Source organism: Actinia tenebrosa, unplaced genomic scaffold, assembly GCF_029948245.1.
Source record: "Actinia tenebrosa isolate PJP-AT-01 unplaced genomic scaffold, QUT_ActTen_1.0 PGA_scaffold4__44_contigs__length_22323623, whole genome shotgun sequence".
NCBI classification, from domain to species: domain Eukaryota; kingdom Metazoa; phylum Cnidaria; class Anthozoa; order Actiniaria; family Actiniidae; genus Actinia; species Actinia tenebrosa.
The window spans coordinates 11,430,207-11,447,934 of record NW_028292581.1 but is presented as its reverse complement, the minus strand read 5'-3'; the positions used below and the strand labels follow the sequence as shown (position 1 = coordinate 11,447,934).

At 36.1% G+C, this 17,728-nt stretch overlaps 3 protein-coding genes and 1 long non-coding RNA gene across 4 annotated transcripts; 3 read left to right on the top strand and 1 right to left on the bottom strand.

Annotated features, from left to right (window-relative positions):
• The first annotated feature begins 2,447 nt into the window (after window positions 1-2,447).
• Window positions 2,448-5,549, top strand: LOC148907088 (uncharacterized). Its single transcript, XM_089037136.1, has 4 exons — window positions 2,448-3,201; window positions 3,584-3,677; window positions 4,167-4,563; window positions 4,637-5,549. Exons 1-4 carry the CDS (start codon window positions 2,533-2,535, stop codon window positions 5,439-5,441), a joined length of 1,965 nt encoding a protein of 654 aa, XP_088893262.1. The 5' UTR covers window positions 2,448-2,532; the 3' UTR covers window positions 5,442-5,549.
• LOC148907087 (uncharacterized) lies at window positions 4,382-6,833 on the bottom strand. The gene is made up of 2 exons (XM_089037137.1): window positions 6,108-6,833; window positions 4,382-4,520 (listed from the first exon to the last, which is right to left on the bottom strand). Exons 1-2 carry the CDS (start codon window positions 6,831-6,833, stop codon window positions 4,485-4,487), a joined length of 762 nt encoding a protein of 253 aa, XP_088893263.1. The 3' UTR covers window positions 4,382-4,484.
• A 1,119-nt stretch (window positions 6,834-7,952) lies between these two features.
• Window positions 7,953-13,057, top strand: LOC116298009 (mitotic spindle assembly checkpoint protein MAD2A). The gene is made up of 6 exons (XM_031706349.2): window positions 7,953-8,076; window positions 8,157-8,172; window positions 9,377-9,507; window positions 10,006-10,126; window positions 11,066-11,169; window positions 12,161-13,057. Exons 1-6 carry the CDS (start codon window positions 8,007-8,009, stop codon window positions 12,325-12,327), a joined length of 609 nt encoding a protein of 202 aa, XP_031562209.2. The 5' UTR covers window positions 7,953-8,006; the 3' UTR covers window positions 12,328-13,057.
• A 2,310-nt stretch (window positions 13,058-15,367) lies between these two features.
• On the top strand, window positions 15,368-17,104 carry LOC116298010 (uncharacterized). The gene is made up of 2 exons (XR_004197290.2): window positions 15,368-15,631; window positions 16,716-17,104. It is a non-coding gene; the product is annotated as an uncharacterized LOC116298010 (long non-coding RNA).
• Window positions 17,105-17,728: the final 624 nt, after the last annotated feature.

Here is a 17,728-nt window from a genome sequence, read left to right as displayed (position 1 = left end):
ACACCGTGAAAAGATTAAAAAACTTACTGACGTTTCGGACGCTAGTCCTTCGTCGGTACCATTATTGTTTCATTCGAAACACCGACTCAGCTCACACTAGTTTTAGCTGGTTATCTCTTCTAGTTGCTATGTACACAAATTTGCCTAAGAGTTATTTTGATTTAGCCCATGAAAGAAAAATGACTATTGGGTTAATACTAATTGAAAAAAATAAAAAATAAAATAAAAACGGCCGAGGCAACCTATTTCAAATAATTTGATATTTTATTAGCTTTTGTTGTTACTCAGCTGCTGGATGATCGTTGTTTACTAATAAAAGACGTGAACAATATTGTAAAAATCTTTGCGAGGGTCTCAATGGGGTTATATAACTATAAGGCGTTAAAAAACAACTAAAAATAAGTCGTATTGTAAAAATGACGAAAGTCAAACATGGCTAAACATGATGGAATTTTTCTTTTCGCGATTGGTTTTCTACTATACGTTTGAAATTTTCTTTCAAGCGGGTGTACAAAGTAGTAATATATATGTTTTCATATATTGTTTTGGCATTCTGTCTCCCCTATGGTCTCATTCATATGCACTAATAATATCTTGAGAACGGGTTTATGAAATTCCCCTTTTGCAAGCCTCGTCAGTAATCTAAACGGATATTTTTTTCGGAAACTTTTTCTTTGTGCGGATTGGCCTCGAAAACGCAACTTTTCGACAAGGTTATAAGTAAACGGAAAAAAACTATTCGAAAACGCTTGGTAAGGACCAGACGTTTTTAAAAATGATATCCGAAACGCCGGCTTTTGTGTAAAAAAGCATGTTATTGGGTTTCATCTGTCCCTTACGTAAGACATTTGGTATTCACCTTTATAGGAAGTTGGCCAAGTTCAGCACGACTTGCATTGTTACTGGCTGTTTTGCTCACCCCGAGTAGCATTTTACAGAACTTAATGTGTATTTGTGTTTCTGGTGCATAATCAGATTTTTAATTTTTACTTGTGTCCACTCCCCACACTTCCGCTGCCATATAACAAAATAGGTTTTATGAGAGAATTATAAAGTTTAATCGTCAAGCTAACATCTAGCCTGTTCTAAAATTATTGCCCATTTCTTCTATAGCCCATATATGGGAGTACCCCCCCTCGGGGGGGGGGGGCGTATAGTGGCATTCTCGATTGAGGTCGACGTCCCTCCTTTGATGTTAAACGAAGTTACGAGGTCATTTTCTAATATATATTTTTGATGCCTAGTTTCATGACAAGAGAGTTTCACAAGAAAGCTAACTAACGATAGGTAACTTTCATTTATTGGCAAGTCCTCAGCATTACGTGCTCTCCGTATGGTTTAAACCTATAAAATATTTAGGAAAAACTGCAGCTATGTTATTATTTAATATTGTTTATGTTAGGACATGTTTACAAGGAGGAATGGTAACCCTAGTGTTAGTAGATAGCTGGGTTTTACAAGGAAAAATATATTGGTAGGGTATTACTAACCCTACTAGGGGTAGAGCGGGAAGATGTGCGCGGTAGTGCTACTTAGCAAGCTCCAAAGTTTTAAGATATAATTCCTATTATTATGTATTATTAGTATTAAGTATTTTTTTAAATATATTTGTCTTTTTACCATTATTTTTCATTATCTCGAAATTCCGATTTTATTATGTATAACTTTATACCCAATTATTTAATTATTTTACATAACTCATTCAATTTAAAACTGAGCAGATTCTTTGCTTGTTTCTATTTGTCACATATTGCATTATTGTAAATAGAGTTTGGAATAAAGCTTTCATTTATTATATTAATTCTAAAAGTTATTAAATTATTTAAATTATTAAAATAGTTTTTTGAATCACTGCGCCAGAGCCATATAACTTGTGTTTATGATGTTTCTTATTTATTTTTTTGCAAATAGTTCAAGTGGTGAATGTTTATAAAAAAATAATATCAGTGCCAAATTCGATTCAAACCCAGCGACAGAATTAATAAAATAAAAAAATCGATTCCACTGTGCCTTACTCCCGAAACATCCGCAAACCCAAGGCGTGCAGGGTATGGACTTCGGACCTGACGGCGATTAAATCACTCTGGGTGTACGAATGACGCCGGCCCCAGACCTTATCTGCAACTGCAGCTTGAATATGGAATGCCGTTACTGCCAAAAGCCTTTCAGTTTTCACCACCTTGTTCAAATGGTCATACTAGATATTGAATTATGCACACCATAGATTGAGTTTCTTAATTGTACTTTCAAGTTCCATACCAAGTATGTCGAGAAATATTTTCAGTTTTAGTTTCTTGACAAAAAGTTGACGAGAACTCGACGATATTTCTCTGTTTCTCGACGAGATTTCCTCTGTTTCTCGACGAGATTTCTCTGTTTCTCGACGAGTTTTCTCTATCCGCAGGGAACCCAAAATGCTTTTTACGGGTTTCCTGTAGTCTAGCATCCATAGTTCTTTGCAAGCTGATGTGCGCCATTTTGAAACGTGGTACGTTCTAGAATTGGCATACACGAGGCATACGGAGTTTTGACATGAATCCAACGATTCGAAAAATATTAGAAAATATAAATACCCTGAGTAAAGAGCTTGAGAAAGCGGATGAAAAGAGCAATGAGACAAATGTATCTGATGCCACAGTACATAAAGAGATTTTGAGGTCGTTCAGAGGCCAAAATTCTCAGCCTACTGCATCAACAAGCAACGCTAATACTGTCTCTGGCGGCGGTACAAGCAGTTCTACTGTTCCTAAATTCCAGCTTGCCTATAATTTTATGAAAGGCCGAAAACGAAAGCAAGTAAAAACCAGCACAAAAAAAGCAAGTGGCACTTATGTTAAGGACGTTATTTTGCTTGCTGGTCCGAATGAAGACAAAGTTCCCCGCCAAGGCGTTCGAATTTTTCTATCTGAAAACAACCATATTGTGTCTGGGGCGACTTTCAGCAAGGAGTTAGACTACTTGCCACTTTGCGATTACCTGAAGAGCCTTTTTCCATCAAAACTTGGTGAATTTGATGATATTGAGATATTAATGCCAGTCCATTCAAAGCTGCTGCCTCCCAATCTAGCACCTGGGCAACAGTTGTCTGCATTCTTGCTGCAGAAAATATTTAAAGATAGGCCAATTTATATAAGACCCAGTAAGACCTTCCTAGATATACCAGGCCTCCAGTTATCCAAGAAGAGAAAAACTGAAACTGAGGTAAATATAGATTTAGGCAGAATAATTACAGTCATACCAGGCCAAGAGTACCCCCAAGAAGGCATTATTTATTCGAAAAATATATGATTATTTGAGCCATTATTTACTTCAAGAATGCATTCTGTTTGATACTATATAAACGAATATTCAAAACATTCGATTACTGATTGATTGGATTAAACAATCAAAGGATATTCTATATGCAAAAAGCAGTTGCTTTTGGTGACAGGCTTCCTGTGTATGTGTCTATGTATGGATATCATTTGTAACAATGTATTATTGGGGTAAAAATCGGGGTATACATGACCTGCTTTGACTGTAATATTGAAATGTTACTTTATTTATATTCCTTTTATTTAGAACTTCAATTTTGTGTCTACAGGTATATGAGCTAACAGATGATGATGGTGAGGATGAAGATGATGACTTAATTTTTAAAACTTCAGTTTTTGAAAAGCAAGAAAATGAGATTAAAGGTATTTTGGTTAATAAAAGCAATGGAAGCATTGAAACTTAAAGCATTTTTCATGTTTTTTATATTTTCTCACCGTAATGTGCCAGGCACAATGTGCAATAAAAATGATGACAATTATTGAACTGAATGGAGTGCAACATTGACCTTAACGAATTATGACCACCACTTCATTATCATACCTTTCCTAAATTCATATTCATATTTTAAGTATGTACCTGTCCACCTCGTGCCGACCTCGTGCCCAGGTGGCACATAGGGCTTAATTAAGTATGTTAGTGGTTATTTTTGAAATTGGGTTTTATTTCTAAAACTCGTTAAGATTTATGGTCTGAAATCATAATTATATATGATTACAAAATTGCATGACACAATATGATTTTATTGTTAAACACATGCCTGTATACAGCCTTATTCTGTAGTAAAAATGCATGGCCTTCTGATTTAATGTGATTCAGAATATTGACTGGATAATATTTGTTTGTATCAACAGAGTTATCAACAGTGGACCCAGAAAAATGTGATGAACCTTCTGGAAGTAAGGTTACAGCAGAAAAGGCTGATTCAAATGAATCCTCAGTGGTGCATGAAGTGACCTCCTTACCTACCACCAGCAATTCTGCATTGTCTGCTACTAAACCAGGGACACCAGTGCCAAACACATCGTCAGTAGTGGAAGCAGCAATCCCAACCCAATCACCTACAACTGTAGATTCTGAGTTCCAATCAGTTATTACATTATGTATACAGTATATTTACGAGAAAGGCATCACTGATCCTGTGGAAGTACTAAGATGTGCTCAATCCTCCTTCAATGTTGGAAGGGATCTTGACATCCAAAGAGCTTCTGAAAGTTTGGAAGGAGAAACCAATTTTATTAACATTGACAGGTATGATTTTTAATTCAGGGGCTCAGATATCCAAAGGTCAAGGCTTGTGTCTTACAATTTTATTTGTTTTCAGGTACAATGTTCTTGATAGTGCTCTAGAAGAAGTCCAAGAACTTGAGAATCCTAGGCTGACACTTGAGGTATCCTTCTATGGTGAAAGTGCACAAGATTCAGGTGGCCCGAGACGGGAATTTTTTAGGCTATGTTTGCAGGAAATCAAGACCAAGTATTTTGATAATGGCTTAAAGGAGCACTTGTCAAAAGACTATGAAAATGTAGGATTACTAATGGCACTTAGTGTTCTACAAAATGGGTCGATTCCAAGATTCCTTTCAGAAGAGCTCCTGCAGGAACTATTCAATGCAAGTAAACCATCCAAATGCATTGAAAACCTTCAGAAAGGGTTTGCAAGGGTGGGTCTTTATCAGATTGGCAGTGTTATACCAATATTTCTCCAACTCTTTCGTCCATCTCCAGCAGCTGTGCTTACTAGAAAAAAGTTACTACACGTGTTAAGTCCAAAGTTTTCAGAGGAAGGTTCTAATGCCAGAAAAGATGAAAGCAGTGTTTATGCTGCATTTAATAAATATTGCCGTGAAGCAGCAAGTGGTCAAAGGGGAAATGTAACTCTCAATCATGTGCTTCAGTTCGTTACAGGAGCAGACGAAGAGCCACTATTAGGGTTTGGTGCATCACCAGCCATTGAGTTTCCTGAGGCAAGTGGAGACAAAGCCTGGAACTTTGTTCCATTTGCAAATACATGTGCAAACACTTTGCACCTACGAAGGCCAACTTTAGAGTACCACCTTCCAAGTGAAGAAGTTCTGTTTGAAATGTTTGACTATGCATTTGTCAATGCGTATTTTGGAAAAGTGTAAATGCATGAATGGCATATCATTCTAGAATGCCTGAGTTGCAAGGATGAATGACTTTTTCCTAAAAAAATAGTTTTTTTGTTCCTTTGTTTCTAGGAACTATAAATATATTAGGACTATATTTGACTTGCTTCACTTCATTGATGAATGCAATGTCTGTGTTAAAAGAAAAGAAAGAAGAAAAAAAGAAAAGAGTTATATTTTCATTCAGATGTATCATATTGTTTGTTACTGTTTTAAAGAGCAGGCTACGAACCGTTTTAAATTGTTGCAATGTAAACCATTATTGATGCATTGAAAGTTTGTGTACATTTAGATCAGAACATTTTAATATATGTATCTTTTTTACTTCATGAACATAATTCTACTACGGAATATGTATGCGAGCGATTGCAATAAACCTGTAAAACTAATAGTCCATATCCAGTGCTTGAAATCCCCACCTCGAAGTAAAACAAAATACAAACCAACAAACACTATAAACTTGCTATAGAGACTATTGGACTAACATCAAGTTCACAGGATGTATATTGCAAACACTCTGCAAAGTTGTTGGTACATGTAAAAATATTGGTTAAGATTACTCTTAAGTTCCAACCAAATACTTGATAAGGTTGTGATTACTTAATAAAGTTATTCTTGTAATTTGTCAAGAATTATAGACCTTACATTGCAAAAATGATTAATGCCAGAATCACCGTCATCAGCTAATGGATCAATGCTTGAGTGAAGTACCTCTAAATCACCATTAGTAAGTTGGCATGAATTTTCTGGCACAACAATGTGATTATCTGAGTCATCTTGTGATAACATTTCATAGTCAACACCATAGTGATAGATGTCTTGGGGATGTTGTAAACTGGAGAGGCTGCAAGACAGCATACCAGCATTCCAAAGAGCAATTGGAGAGCTATGTCCAGCTGTTCTGATGCCATGATAGTTCCATTGTGAAGTAAATTCTTCCAAAGATCTCGATATACGGGGAATGAACACAAAGTGAAGAGCTGCCAAGTCAATTTCATTAGTTGAGTCCAATATATTGTAATGTTCCATGTGCTTGAATATAGCAGAGTAGTTGTAGTTTACAACCCGATTGACTTCCCTCCACAATCGTTCAATGCGTGTGTTATGAACACTTCTCCTTGTAATGAAACTTCCTCTATTTGCACCTCGATGCAGAATCATGAACCTTGCTACATCATAATTTTCTACACCCAAATCGCCTCTAACTTTGCTGGGAATCCCAAAGATGTCAGTTCCAGATTGGAAAAATTGAAGAACTGTACTTGCCAAATTATTAGTGGCACATTTCAAGTAGATGATTGTTCGACTATAGCCGTCAATACATCCATGAATTACTATTCGCCATCCTATGAGTTTATGGTTGGAGTCCATATGCCACAAACAATTTGGTGCTGGGACATTGTAGACTCTCCTTTGTATTGCTTGACTTTTCCTCACTGCCCTTCCAATAGGATCTATGATTTGCAGTCTCTCCCTTACCCTCCAACGCTGAACAAGTATTCCTTTGCTTCTCAAACTTCCACGAATGTAGCTTTCTCCAGCACGTGGAGTTATGGATAATATCTCCCTTAGTACTTTATCCAATTCTGTGTTTGAAATGTCGGAAAATGTCCCATGAATACCATAGTCTCGAACACGCCTGTATAATGTCCTTTCACTAACGTTTAGGCACTCTGCAACCTTAGCTCATTTCATACCAGTCTCGCGAAGAATCAGTAATTGTTCTTTGGTAATTGAAAACTTTGGACGCCCAAGTGTTTTCTCCTTGAGAGGATAGTATCCCGATTGATCAATTTCAACTTCCTGCTCTGATATTGTCTGTAAAATGACTTCCCATTTCCCATAGGAAAGAGTAAAAAGCTCTTCTAATAGTTGGAGCATAAGCTTATTTTCTGGTTCATTGGACGGTTCATTGTCGTTGCTCTTTCCACCTTCTAACTGACAAATCATTCCAAATAATACACTTATATAGTCTTGTAGTTTCCTTTCAAGATATTCAAGAAGAAGGTGATCGGTTAAAGACGTCACTTGATTCAAGAGCTTATCAAAATTACGGAAAAAAGTTTCAAGTTCTTCCTCACGAGAGCCAGCCGCCATGTTTAATAGCTTGCAAAGAACTATGGATGCTAGACCACAGGATACCCGTAAAAAGTATTTTGGGTTCCCTGTGGATAGAGAAAACTCGTCGAGAAACAGAGAAATCTCGTCGAGAAACAGAGGAAATCTCGTCGAGAAACAGAGAAATATCGTCGAGTTCTCGTCAACTTTTTGTCAAGAAACTAAAACTGAAAATATTTCTCGACATACTTGGTATGGAACTTGAAAGTACAATTAAGAAACTCAATCTATGGTGTGCATAATTCAATATCTAGTATGACCATTTGAACAAGGTGGTGAAAACTGAAAGGCTTTTGGCAGTAACGGCATTCCATACCTGAATCCCTTTCAACTCAGCTCCAGTCTTTTTTTTATTATGTAAATCAGGCATCAAGGCATCTAATATGAGAGGGTCTGGGCTCCACTGCAGGACTCGTGTTTTGAAAAATGGCGGCAACCCAGACAAATAATGCCATCACTTTGAAGGGAAGCACCGAAAATGTGACTGAATTTTTCGGTAAATTGAATCTCTCTAATGTTCAATTGATAACTATTGAAAGATATATCTGACATGTGCTTTTTTGTATGTATTTTCAGGGTTTGGGATCAACAGGTAAGGTTATGTCTCTTTAACACGAGAGGTAGTTGGTTGCAAAGCTTGAAATCGACAGCATACCCAAAAACCGATAAATGTTTTGACGATTGCATCGTATAAAGTCCTTCGATTTTGATGGAAGCCTTATAAGGATTTATAAATCTGTTTTATTATCTACGATATGTTTTTTGTCTGGCAATTGAATGAAGGGTAATATTCCTATGTAACAGCTCGCTTTGTCTGTGAAGGGGATGGCATGATAATACGTTTGTGTGACTATAAATCTATTGAGTAGTTTATATATAAGATTATCTTTTATATCTCTTCATATCTTTTACTCTGACGAAGAACCAACGTCCTAAACTTAAGTACAGTCCCTAACGTTTTTACACTGTGTTTAAGTTCCATTGTTATTCACTTGTTGAGTTTTTATAGAGTTATTGAAGGGAATCGCTGAATCTTATTTTCATGAATACACAAATGCGATTTATACCTAATTGCAAGAACATTGTATGCTAAAATAGAACATTTATACTTTAGTGGGGAAGGAATTCTATTAAAAGGCAAAAGGAGTTCAGCTCTAGTGATCTTCTATTCTTAATTAATGCCTTTCCCAGTGAAGTAGAAATGTTCTATTTTCGTATGACAACGTTTTTGCAATTAGGTGTAACCTCCCAGCTAGCTTGAGATAATTATTGGATTTCACAAAGTTAATAAACATTTCTGTACATTATTTTGTTAAAGTCAAGGGCTGTAGAGTACCCTACTGTAAAAGCAGCAGCACTCATATTTCAAAAAAATTGATAGACTAGAATGCTCAAGTCAAACTAAACGTATTGTGGCTGAGATATATATAGGGTAGCATGCTTTGGTCTGGGTTCGAGCCTGGCAGCTCAGACTGGATCATATGTGAGATGAGTTTGTTTGATGTGTTGTTCTATCCCTTGCCATGAGGGTTTTTTTCCTGGTTCTCCGGTTTCCTCTCTACATATAAATTGTCATGTGAGTTGAGACTGTCATATGTTGTAAATGTAGAATGTAGTGGGTGTGGAGGGAACCTCACAGAATAGCCCCATACATGGTGTGGTGGTTGTAAAATATATTAAGTTTTTCTTAAGATTCAGCAAAAAGTGGGAACTATAACCCCTGCAGCCCCTCGAGCCTTACCTGCAGTCCCTGAAAGTTGATGCAAAAATAAAATGATGAAATCTTTGTTTTTCAGTATTCTCTATCAGCGTGGTGTTTACCCAGCAGAAAACTTCAAGCGTGTAGAGCAATATGGCTTGACATTGTTTGTCACAGATGAGCCCCTTTTGAAAGAATATATAACAAATGTCCTCAAACAAGTTAAAGGTAAAACACTCAACCTAATTGTCATTACATAATAAAAAAAATATTTATATAATATAATTATGTATTAATACCCCTGAAATCACCTTTGGGCTGATCAAAAACTACTGTAGGCATGACTAATTTTTATTTACAAATTGAACTGAAATTTAGTTAGTTTTGTGGAGGGATGAAAATTTTTGGATCCAGAAAGAAAATCTTGATTCATGGAAGGACCTAGGACGAACTCTACTCACATGTGATGCCGAGTGCAGGAATCAAACCCTAGACCACTTAGGTGAAAGGCGAGTGCATTACTGCTACTGTACACCACCCTATTCCCTACATAATGTACATGACTGTACACTATCAATAAATAACAATCTGATCTACCAGTCATCATTATTCCAAAAAAGCAAAAACAACTTTCCAGAGTAATTCTGCTTATAGCAACCTAGTGCATTGCATTGGTGGTCATTTAATTTTCTTTGGCACTTCAAGCGCTTGTCTTTTTTCTCACAGATTGGCTACAAAATAAGACAATTCAGAGAATTGTTCTTGTCATTAGTAATGTTGATACAGCGGAAGTCCTTGAGAGATGGCAGTTTGATATTGAATGTGACAAAGCCATGACAGAGGACAGGTAAATATATTGATAAAACAAATCGTTTTAGTCAAATCCAACTAGTGTTCTATAATCAATGCTGTATTCTGATTGAAAGAGCTACTACTAGGGTATAAGTTATAGCCCACTAGTAGCGAAAAGTGCTGGCTTTGAAAGCCAAAACATTAAATTTGACTTTATTTTTTAACTTGTTTATTTCTATACTGTATATTTGAGCAAATATTTGGATTTGACTGAAATGATTATTCCTCTTACACTCATAGCCCATTTGGGCTGGAGGGGTTTTTGCTAATGAGTAAATAAGTAAACTCTTTATTTTACGATAACATCCAATTCTCCTTCACTGTTTGGCTATTTTTATCATTAATAAGAGGACACTAAAAAGGTGATGTCAACCAGACTGCACTCTTTCTGTTGGTTGAGTTTTGATCACTTAAAATGAAAAGTGTTTATTTTTGTTATTATAAAAAAGAAATTGACATCAGTTTTGTATATGTCTGTCCTCTTACTTACGATATATTTCATCATCATATTGTCAAAGAAGGCTACGCCTCATTGATCCACACTACTTTGACAATGTAATGATGCAATTTATCGTCAATAAAAGGATAGACACATAAATAACTGATGATGTCTATTTGTTAATAATTTGCTGTCCTTAATACTCCAGTTTCAAATTCTCTGTTGCTCAGGATTAGCATAACCTTTATTTTGTGTAGAATATTCATACGTTCCTGTACATGTGAAGGTCCAAGGAATGGAGTGTTAACTTTGTATGTTTGAAGTTGTGCATTCTTTCCTTTACTGATGATCGATTGAGAATATTTGGCCCTGAGCAAATGGGTCTGTAATCAAGGAATGCCAGCAGTATTTTTGAATACAGAAATGGTCTATTTGTTTATCTTAGGGTTGGTTAAAAATTAGAACATTAATTGGTATGTGTTGTTTACTCCCTAGTAAACCAAGAGAGAAGTCTTTGAAAGAAGTAAAAAAAGAAATTCGTGATGTCATGCGTCAAATCACAGCCAGTGTCACCTTTCTTCCATTATTGGATGGCCCTTGTATGTACTACAATCATGTTTTGATTTCTGACTGACACACCAAATAAAAATATGGCGACTACAATAATTACAATAACTATTGCTCTGCATTGACTAGTGACTGACTAGCCTCATGTTCACATGGAAATATAAAAAGCGTTTTCACATGTATGAGGGTCTGTAGTCAGTCGCTAGTTAGAACAATAGTTATTGAAATTGGTGGGTGATATAAAAGGCAGTATAAAAGGAATTTATAGAAACACAAAGTTTCATCCCCTGGTTTTGGAGAGTTATGTTCATCACAAACGTTTTACATTGTAGTGCATTTTACATACTGTGGCCACCCAATTAACCTTAAAAATCTCATTCTATTCCCTTTTTGCTTTCCATTTCCCTTATATAGTTTATATACATTCTCAAAAAAAAAGGATTTGATAGTTTAAAAACAATTTTATTTTTGATTCTGTGTGAATAGAGGCTAACCTTTTTCCTCACACTGCTGGGAAAAGTCAGTACTCTGCTAGCAGGCAAATTTTTTCAAATCAGAGTACACAATTGCATAGCACCTTAAAACTCGCAGGAAGCATGGATTGCTTAGCAGTGAGAGAAGTACACTCTCCTGCCTCAAAGGTGACCTTGGTTTGATTCCTTGGTATGTGAGTAGAGTTGTTCGTTGGTTCTCTCCTCTGCTTCAAGTTTTTTTCCTCTGGGTTCATTGGTTTTTCCTCCCTCTAAAAAATCAACTTCTAAATTCCAATACTCCTTTTTACAGTTCCATTCAGTGACCACAAATAATAGTTCCTAGCCAAGGCTGGAGTTTCTGTGCATAGCAAAACTACAGTTTATCATGCGGGGCAACTCCAGCCTCAGCTAGGAACTATTATTCGTGGTCACTGAATGGAACTGTAAAAAGGAGTATTAGAATTTAGTCGAGGAAGACTTACTCTGTAGAAATACCACCATTAATTTATTTTTATTCATTTTTATTTATTTATATTGTCTTTCTTTTCAGGTGCTTTCGATCTTCTTGTTTATACTGACAAAGACCTCAATGTCCCAGAAATGTGGGAGGAATCTGGACCTCGTATCATTAGTAACTCTGAGGAGGTTCGCCTTCGTTCTTTCAGTACTACAATCCACAAGGTTGACACAATGGTGTCCTACAAAAGCGAAGATTAAAATGCTTGGTAAATAGCAATGATAGTGAAAGAAAGAAAGAATGAATATTGCTTCTCAAATTAAGTAACAGTCCTTAAAGAACTCTGTTAAGTGGAACGGCATAAGTAATGCATGAAAATGTTTTGTTTTTTTTAAGGTCATATTTAAGGCAAAGTCCAATGACACATTTATCTCTTATACTATCTCATTTCTCCCAAATCTCATGATTTGGAATTGTTTAATACTAGAAGTAAATACATAATAATCTTTTCAGAAGATGAACTTTTCATGTGCAAATATATAAGTTTGAATTTTTTTCTTTTTCTTTTTTTTGTTGCTCACTGTAATAAGATCACAGAAAATTGTCCAGCATATGTTCGATTCCTTTAGTACATGTACGCCTCACAACAGTAAAAAGTGAAACAGCTTTGAGGAAAATGCTTTCTAGAGTCAAAACTCATAACTGGGAATCTTTTTGGTGGTCAAATACTTATAAAATTGATAGGGTTATGTTATGTAGATTCATGATTTATATATTTGAAAATAGAACTTGTTTTGCTAGTAATGTTTTTGGTGTTTCATCTCCAAACTGCAGAGTACAATTGGCATAAATAACGAGGTTTCCACATCAAATATTACCAGATAGCAATGCATTAGTCTACTGTGTAAATATAAGTTATAATTATTTTTCTCTCTTAAAATTTCAAGAAATCGTTAGAATAAAAGCAAAAAAAAAAGACTGATCTATTAATATATCGGATGGCGTTTTACGTGTTTTGCTGACGGGGTTTATCGCGTTAATACAGAAAACATGAATCGTTTAATGACATCAAGGGGGGGGGGGGGGGTGTTGACTGGGGGGTCTGTGAATCCGAGGGCATTTCAATCGACTGCTACAATTAACTTTAGAACTAAGACCGCAGACCTACTAAACTTTGCACTAATTTGTTTAATTTTGTTAACTTTTTCACGGCAATGAGAGTATGCAATCTATCAGTGTGATAAACGCTTGAATTATATACCATATCAGTGAAATATAGGATGTCACTTCACGGTGAACTGGAAACTGTGCGCTTGGTTATTGTATCGACCTTAAATGCGTAATAAACAAATCATCACATAATACTTAGAGCCTGATCTTTTTATTCACTCGTTTTCCATATCATATCGCTTATTCGCCCACGGACTCGCTTGTTTGCGATATGCTATGGAAGCTCTCTTACAGTAAACTGGTTAATTTTTTAAAAAATATTTCACTGCTCAGTTAAATTTCAAGAAGGATGAGATTATCTTCATCCACCAACACCATTCTCTTTTATTCCGACGAAGAACTAACCTCCGCTTTGGGCTCAGTTGTACAAAGGTTGATAATGCTATCCGAACGATAAATCTTATCCAGTGGATACATTTATTGGATAATAACCGCATCGAATTATCCACTGGAAGGATTTATCCATCGGATAGCGCTATCCAGCCGGTGTAATTTATTTCGAGAGAAATTATACCGGCTACAGTGGCGGATCCAGAATTTTTCAAAGGGGGTTCCGTTTCTTAAACTGTGTATAATTCTCTTTTGTTTAGTCGATGTTTGACAAAGAATTGGCTCTAATCACCTAATTTACTATCTAGTAACAGAACTTAAAGGTAAATTAAACTTTATAACAGCAAATATCAAAACTACTAATATTTTTTTAATTAAAATTTATATAAGACATTTCTATTACCTAAAAGATCAAACCTTCAAGGGGGGTTCCGTGGACCCCTTCGACCCCCCCTGGATCCGCCACTGGGTTGAACGCAGGCTATATCCACCCTTCGTACTCGGTAAAAACGTTAATTTTCACTTTTTTAACTTTTCCAAACAAGTGTTCAATAGAGATTAATGATACATTCTGATTTAATCCGATTTTCACGACTTTTTGATTAAGGAAAAAGTTTGCTTCATTTGAATTATTCAACGAACCCACGTTTTTAGAGCCGGTATGACAGAAAAACAACTACCACCTGTTAAAAAAAGGCATGTTAGAAAGTAAAACTGTGAAGCTTGAATAAGGAAATAAGTTCAAAACTCGTGAAGATATGATTCTTGAAAAGTTTGAACTTTGTACGAAAACCTTTGCAGGAGACAAGAGATGCCTCCAACAAATGTTTCCATAAAAAAATCATATTTTCGCAAGCTTTGAGCCGTTACTTCTGTCAGACCATAATTAGCCTTCTATTATCCCCTTTATTAACTTTATGTTTAAAATGCGGGCAGCTTTACTAATTTTCCAGCTATATAGTAAGTTCTTAAAACAAACCACAGTGTAATTTTTCGCATGTTGAGTCATTTGTCAGAATCACTATACAAAAAAAGCCTACGACAGTGGCGGATCCAGGGGGGGTTCGAAGGGTTCCACGGAACCCCCCTTGAAGGTTTGATCTTTTAGGTAATAGAAATATGTCTTATATAAATTTTGCTTAAAAGTATCCACAAGGATAATGTTGAACACGAAATGACAAATATTTGCTGTTATAATGTTTAATTTACCTTTAAGTTCCGTTACTAGATAGTTAAATTAGGTGATTAGAGCCAATTTATTTGTCAGACATCGACTAAACAAAAGAGAATTATACACAGTTTAAGAAACGGAACCCCCCTTTGAAAAATCCTGGATCCGCCAATGTACGACGACTTCATCCTGAATTCAGTATTGTTAAATTTATAAACATGAGATGACAGTCACAGCAGATAGTTTTTGCGAAAATGAAAATCCCCCGCCCGAAAGAAGTTTTACGTTGCAAACGGTGGCTCGCCTCATATTATAAAATTCTGCGACTCATGGATTTTTTTTGTTCTCGCTATAAACTTCAAAGTAAGTATTATCAACTAATATTAAGTACAGACTTTATCGCTATTATTTGTAGGCACTATTTTTCCGATTATAGGTTGATATAGACATTTCCGCTCTGTGCAGTGATTGTCATTCATCAGCCTGCGGCTTGTTATGACACTTTTAAAACAAAATAAGGCCATTTGCTGCGTAGTTTGATTTATCAAGTTATAACATGATTATCTGCCCTGTTCGTTATGTTTAAACTTCCCTTGGGGAACTTGAATTGTTAAGAAGTTTCAGATCACCTTGATCTACAAAACGAGAGGATAAAAATAACTCATTTATCACCTTGTTGTCGTAGTTCGAAGAGGATATAAATAGCTGTTATATTGTAGCCCAAGTAAGTAGCTCAGTTCATACTGCCGACGAACGCTGAACATTCTGAAGACTTTCCTGAAGGAATAAACCCGAGCAACTCTTTGTTGTTGTTGTTGTTTTTGCCATCAATTGTAAGTATGGTCTCTTGTTCAGTGATCCTCTTTCGTTCTTCATTTTTATTATTATTTTTGCAAGCTTCCTTTTCTGATTTTTCAGTCCTTTCTTCTTCTTTTTCTTCTTCTTCTTTGGTGAATATTCTCCTTTTTTTCTTGTTCCTATATATATCATTCGTTTTTAATCGCCTTTTTTTCTTCTTCGTGTCCTTGCTCTTTCTTCCTATTCGTGTGTCTTACATATCTTATGCTGCCTTTTCTTCTTGTTCCTATTCTTCGTTCTTTCTTCTTTATTCCTTCTTTTCTTCGCCGTTTTCTCATTTTTAATTCATTTCTTGATCCGATCTTCTTTTTCTCAGGTTTAGTTCTTCAATTGTTTAGTAGATCTTCTCCTTCTTCTTCAGTATTGTTCCTATTTCTTCGTTCGTCATCTTGTTTCACTTTCTTAATTCTTGATCCGACCTAGCTCAGTTCTTCTTTTGCATGGTTCCTATCTTCTTCTTTGTCTGCGTTTTCTTCCGCGTTTGTCTTCTTGTTCTTCTTAATTCACTTCTTGGTCCGACCTAGCTTCATTTTTCTTAAAATTTTTACTTCTACGTCTTAAGTTTTCTTCAGTTGTCGTTATCATGTTCTTCTTCGATCGTCATCCTCTTTTAGTCTTGTTTTTTTTATCATCTTCTGCCATTTAATTCAGTCGATGTTCTTCTTCTTCTCTAATCTATTTTAATTGGCTGTTGTATCACAGCGTGAGACAATCACAACAGAGCTGGGCTCCAAAGTAGGTGAAAACCCAAAGTTCGAATTACAAATTTAGGAGTTGGTTTTTATGAAGGGAGAAAACGGCTGAGTTGGTTTTTATGAAGGGAGAAAACGGCTCTATTCGCAACTTGCGCGCATGCGCAAGGCTTTCCTGGTTTGAGACAAAACCGGATATGTCAACTGGAATATGGAAGAGCTGCGCTGTGACTGCAGCTTGCAGGATAGATGTTACCCTGCAGCTTGCTTCGCAACGTTGCAAAACTTAGAAGATCGCTGAACTTTTACTAGATCTTGCAGCGTTGCATTGTTAGTTGCATATGTGTTTGCTACTGTTTGCATTTAGGTCAACCATGAATTTCAAGTTCCTGTTGCTTTTATGTCTTATCTTTGTGATCTTGATGCCTGATGCTCAGGCCTGGAGACGACGCCGCCGCCGTCGCCGTGTGCCACCTTCCCATTGCCACATCGTGTGCAGAAGGCATTGCGGCTTTAGATGTACTCCGACCCGTTGTCACTACAGGTGCTGGAGGAGATGTTACAGGGTTTGCCACGGAAAGCGTGATGCACCTGAAGATGAGCCAGAAATCTCATACAAAGATCTTGGGCCAAATAGAAAATGAAAGAAAATCAGTCAAGCTCAGATGATAAACAGTTAAGCAACACCCAAGCATCTATAATGAAAAAATGTGTAGTTTAAGATCTATAGAATTCATTAAAGCATATTCAACAATCTATTCAGAGTAGTTGTTACCCTATTGACTCTTTTTGAGTGTACAGATCATCAAGAGTTTTGGTCTTACCGCAGAAAATGTATTGACTTACGAAAAAATGTTTAAAATTTACTTCAAGCTTCTATCTTTTTCTTACTTCTTCATTTTATTTTTATATAAGCTTAAATAACCAGAAATGACTCCACGACTTCAGCTTATTATCTGTAAGCTTGAAGTCTTTTTTGTCACACACCATGATTATATTATAAACATGTTGATTCGTAACTTGATCAGTTTATTTTTTATTCGGGCATCAAAAAATGTTTAATTTCTCTCGGTCGTGAACAATCAAACCACAACCACAATTTAGCGCTGTTATATATGATTATTCTGAGACCACAACAGAATAGTACAGCGTATGCTGTTGGGATAACGCTGTTGATACGCGTACGTGATTGTCTCAGTTCGCACTGAACGTCAATAAACTAAATCCAAGAGATTAACTAGAAATAATTAGTTCATATTCCCTTGCTAAATCTCTATCCTCCTTCCCTAATCCTTCCTGGTCTTGAAATTTCCCTGTTATTTTAAAGATCCCCTCACCCACCCCTCCCATTACAAAATTACTTGTCATTGAATATTCTCG

Bases quoted from the DNA above. Each gene is read 5' to 3' on its own strand.
- LOC148907088 (XM_089037136.1), top strand. From the start codon at position 2,533: ATGAATCCAACGATTCGAAAAATATTAGAAAATATAAATACCCTGAGT. The intron at 3,202-3,583 runs GTAAATATAGAT...TTGTGTCTACAG, and splicing joins AGAGAAAAACTGAAACTGAG to GTATATGAGCTAACAGATGA. The intron at 3,678-4,166 runs GTATTTTGGTTA...TTGTATCAACAG, and splicing joins GCAAGAAAATGAGATTAAAG to AGTTATCAACAGTGGACCCA.
- LOC148907087 (XM_089037137.1), bottom strand. From the start codon at position 6,833: ATGGACTCCAACCATAAACTCATAGGATGGCGAATAGTAATTCATGGA. The intron at 4,521-6,107 runs GTAAGGTCTATA...CCAAACTTTCAG, and splicing joins GCATTAATCATTTTTGCAAT to AAGCTCTTTGGATGTCAAGA.
- LOC116298009 (XM_031706349.2), top strand. From the start codon at position 8,007: ATGGCGGCAACCCAGACAAATAATGCCATCACTTTGAAGGGAAGCACC. The intron at 9,508-10,005 runs GTAAAACACTCA...TTTTTCTCACAG, and splicing joins TGTCCTCAAACAAGTTAAAG to ATTGGCTACAAAATAAGACA. The intron at 11,170-12,160 runs GTATGTACTACA...CTTTCTTTTCAG, and splicing joins TCCATTATTGGATGGCCCTT to GTGCTTTCGATCTTCTTGTT.